The sequence below is a fragment of the Lactuca virosa genome, chromosome 8 (assembly GCF_052849685.1).
Source record: "Lactuca virosa cultivar CGN04683 chromosome 8, Lactuca_virosa_CGN04683_v6, whole genome shotgun sequence".
In the NCBI taxonomy this organism is placed as follows: Eukaryota; Viridiplantae; Streptophyta; class Magnoliopsida; order Asterales; family Asteraceae; genus Lactuca; species Lactuca virosa.
Window position 1 is genome coordinate 283,100,472 of NC_136433.1, and position 3,940 is coordinate 283,104,411.

General features: G+C 35.0%; 1 protein-coding gene across 4 annotated transcripts; it reads left to right on the plus strand.

Annotated features, from left to right (window-relative positions):
- Nucleotides 1-544: 544 nt before the first annotated feature.
- LOC145134748 (guanosine nucleotide diphosphate dissociation inhibitor At5g09550-like) lies at nucleotides 545-3,545 on the plus strand. Of its 4 annotated transcripts, none has more exons than XM_079069583.1 (9): nucleotides 585-1,125; nucleotides 1,244-1,350; nucleotides 1,597-1,714; nucleotides 1,783-1,857; nucleotides 1,959-2,039; nucleotides 2,135-2,197; nucleotides 2,379-2,501; nucleotides 2,588-2,712; nucleotides 3,176-3,545. In XM_079069583.1, the coding sequence occupies exons 6-9, from the start codon at nucleotides 2,174-2,176 to the stop codon at nucleotides 3,201-3,203; spliced, it is 300 nt and encodes a 99-aa protein (XP_078925709.1). In that variant the 5' UTR covers nucleotides 585-1,125; nucleotides 1,244-1,350; nucleotides 1,597-1,714; nucleotides 1,783-1,857; nucleotides 1,959-2,039; nucleotides 2,135-2,173; the 3' UTR covers nucleotides 3,204-3,545. The 4 variants fall into 4 exon arrangements, with proteins under 4 accessions (XP_078925711.1, XP_078925712.1, XP_078925709.1 ...); XM_079069584.1 differs by having other exon boundaries at nucleotides 593-1,125; nucleotides 2,402-2,501; XM_079069585.1 differs by lacking the exon at nucleotides 2,588-2,712 and having other exon boundaries at nucleotides 545-1,125.
- The last annotated feature ends 395 nt before the right edge of the window (nucleotides 3,546-3,940 follow it).

The window sequence follows — 3,940 nt, forward strand, 5'->3', positions numbered from 1 at the left end:
ACCCTTAAAACTCTATTCTCTCACTTCTATATTCAAAAAAATTAAATGCAACCACCATTAACTCATCGTATCCGGTTGGATGTCACCTTAATGCCCTTCTTGCCCCTATTAGTGTCGCCGTTATTGCCCCTTCCCCAAATAAGCTAGGATTTTTACCCCCATCTTTTTTGAGTCGCCACTAATACCATTTAAATATGTCTTCAATAATCATGTCTCCGTTATTGCTTAGGATATGTCTGATATCTTTAAACTAATCCAATATATACAAACGTTGGACAATTAATGGTTGGTCTTTTGGTACAACCGGATATGTGTTACAGTCACCACCACCATCCTTAAAACATTGTTCTCCTACTTATAGATTCGAAAAACTTAAATGCAACCACCATGAACTACTAACCTTCGCTACCATCCACCACTGACGCAATCATTGCAACCTTACTGTTACACCACTAAAACTTTACCACTACACCACTGACTATTATCTTGAGAATATAAGAAGTAAAGGGGCCTTATCCTTAAGTTAAGAGAATAATTTATCATCCTCAAACTAGATGACGCTTTATTTCTTGAGATACAATTTTTTTTGTGCACCATTACTACAACAACAATAAGCATCTATGGGAGACGAGGTCTACAGGGACGAAACATGTCGTCTCTATAGATACCCTATAGGGACAACATGTCGTCTCTTCTATATAGTTGACAATTGTTTTGTTTTTTACTTTTGCAGCTACATGGAAGGAAACTGGATTAGGAGCGTTTTGGGGAAAGCTATAGGGATGATTTGTCTTCCCCATATCTTTCTACAACTTAAACTAGGAGAACAACCTCCTTTGTTTCGTTCACGCACACTCGATCATTAGTCTCTATCTCTCTCTCACTCTCGATCGGAGATTCTCCCTTCCCTAATTTCGACCATTATCTTCTCCTATGGTGACTTCCTCACCTCCCACTCCCCGTGCATCTTCTTCCTCTCTCCATGGATTCTCATGCTAGTTGTCTAACACCACCATTAGGCTCAACAACGTCGATTAGTTTCAACGCCGCCGATTCTGACTATCGGGTTCCTTTTCACATTCAGTTACAATTACTATTGAATACAAGCCCTACACCAGCTACCAGGTTAGTAATTATCTGTTTGAACCTATAATTGAGGTATATGTTAGCAATTATGTATTTTAAACTGGAATTGGGATATAAGTTAACGATGATGACGACGACAAACTCAAATTCGATACAGATTTGTTTTCAATTTCGCTTTGTACGGTTTCTTTGGCTACAGCAAGGTTATTGTATGTTCAAATGGCTTATTTCGGAAGCTTATCTTACACCACACCAAAAATTAAGGTAAGTTATATTATTGTTGAACCTCATCTTTGTTTTTACAAATCTCGATAACTCTTTGATGTAAACAAAGTTAGCTGCAATCATGTCAATCTGTTGTATGTACAACTCGGTAATCTTCTAAAACCTATAATTCTGACTATCGACTTCCTTTTATGCGATTCTTGTGTGTGTACTTGATTTTTTTTCAATTCTTGTATGCATACTTGTTTATTATGCTTTTGAATTGCACAATTGTGGTGTGTGTAGGATTGGAGATGCAATGGCAAAGGCTATGTAGCTTATCACAATTTTATTACCAGGCTGGAGAATCGAATGAAGTTGCAGCCACCTAGCCACCTAGCCACCTGAGTAGTCCTGGAACCAGGTGATTGCCATTTTTACTTGATGTTCACTAAATGGTTATTACTTGCTGACTTACCTTTGTGTTCCCAGACATGATCCAGAAATAGATGGCTGTATCATTATGGGGAGGGTTGACTGCACTGAAGAAGTTGACCTGTGTAGAAGGTAAGAAACTCTAAACCTTAAGCCCTAATTTTGATGAATACAATGCTTTAAAGATGTTATTTTTTCTCATTGTGTGATAGTATTTTATATTTCTTGAATAGTTATATGCAGAGTCATTAGCTAGGTTTGCAGGAGGTTCTCCATATATCTACCCTCTCTATGGACTAGGTGAATTACCTCAGGTATAATCAATAACAAAAGATTCGTTTATTTAATTATTTAATTATTTAATTTGCTATTTGAAAATATTTTAACTTTATCTGATAAATATTTTCAGGCATTTGCTCGTTTGAGTGCAGTCTATGGTGGCACCTACATGCTCAACAAACCAGAATGCAAGGTAATCCACAGAATTGGAATTCCGGATTCCATTCCATTCCAAGGATGGAATTCAGTTTTGTTAGATTCCTTCAAATCCCATGTTTCATGAGTGAAGGGAATTCAATTCCATTCCATTCCATTTTTCATTTTTTTACAAAAAGACCAAAATACCCTTTGTCATATTCCAATTCCATTGACAGATTCAGTTACTTTCAAAAAACAGGCAGAGTTTGAAGATGGGAAAGCAATTGGTGTTACATCAGAATGAGAAACTGCAAAATGCAAAAAAAGTAGTATGTGATCCCTCATATTTACCCGATAAGGTATAAAATTTAATTTTAATAAACTTTTATTCTTACCTTTTTCACTAGAAATTAAAATCAAAAAAAAATCTCATTTGTTGAAACAGGTAAAAGCAGTTAGAAAAGTAGCACGTGCTATTTGCATCATGAGTCACCCCATCCCACACACTAATGATGCTCATTCAACCCAAGTCATCCTACCCCAAAAACAACTAGGCCGCAAATCTGACATGTAATAATTACTTTTTTACCCCTCAATAATAACATATCTACAAATTTTCAAATGACTTAAGTTTTTTCTTTAGTTATTTGTTTTGCTGTTAATATTCTCACAATGTAACACCGAAGGGAAAGTTCATTGCCTTTGTGACAACAGAAGCGGAAACAAATAATCCATAAACAATAATAAAAACTTCACTTGCTGATGTGGCTTTTCTAATTTTATTTTTTCTCTTTTATTAATATTTGTAATAAAAAAATCACACAAATAAACTGAAAGCCTAAGTGAGGGACTAAAGTAGACACTTTGGATAGTTGGTTGTTTAAAACAACATTACTAATTATAGTTGATGTTGTACATTCTAAAAATCACACAAATAAAAGTTATCTCATCATCAATTGTTTTCTTTTTGTTAAATTCCGTTTTATTTTGTACATTTTAAAGTCTCATTTTTTTTATATAATTATTGTCTCAGGTATTCAATTTCACTACAGGAAGATTAACAGATAAAATAGTTGTGGACAGCAAGGTCAATTTATTTTTTGTGGGGATTCACATGTGAGTAGGCCTTACAAACCATCTTGGTTTCATCTTACTTGCAAAAGTTTCTCCAAGTCATGAGCTTCTCCCAAGTAAACATGGCTACATAACCAGTTTTCTTGATGTTGTATATATGAAACTTTTAAAGAATTTCAAATTATGTAGTATGTTTTAGTAAACAATTGTCACAACTAGCAATTTAGCTAGGAAATTTTATTCTCATGTAAACATCATCTATTGTAAGGCATGTACAGTAAGTGAAAATCATACTCTATGCTTAATCAAAATCATCCATTTGAATCGAACCTCACTCAAGAAGCCCATAACCTAATACAATGCATTTCATATAGTCAACTATGGGTTGAAAACCCTAGAAATCCCGATTCAAGTTAATATGGACTACGATCCTCCTATTGGGCCTAATGGACCAATAAACTTTCAATCTGACTATTTTGGGTCAAGGAACCCTAATTGGGCTCTAATTGAACCCACATTAATGAAAGTAAAACATTTTGGGTCATGTGGGCCTAGAATACTTCATTTTATCTCTAATGGGCCATGTTGGGCCATAAAATGATTCCTTAGCCCTAATGGGCCGTAAACTTCATTCCTTTTTATCTTATTGTGCCGTAAACACATAGGTGGGCCCAATGGGCCGAAAACTTCCTTTAGTGGACCTTTTATTTTCAGATATATTCAA

What these genes read in the sequence shown, in the direction of transcription:
- LOC145134748 (XM_079069583.1), top strand. Translation starts at nt 2,174, where the DNA reads ATGCTCAACAAACCAGAATGCAAG. An exon ending in TCAACAAACCAGAATGCAAG is followed by an intron (nt 2,198 to 2,378) that starts GTAATCCACAGA and finishes TTCCATTGACAG; the next exon opens with ATTCAGTTACTTTCAAAAAA. An exon ending in CTAGGCCGCAAATCTGACAT is followed by an intron (nt 2,713 to 3,175) that starts GTAATAATTACT and finishes TTATTGTCTCAG; the next exon opens with GTATTCAATTTCACTACAGG.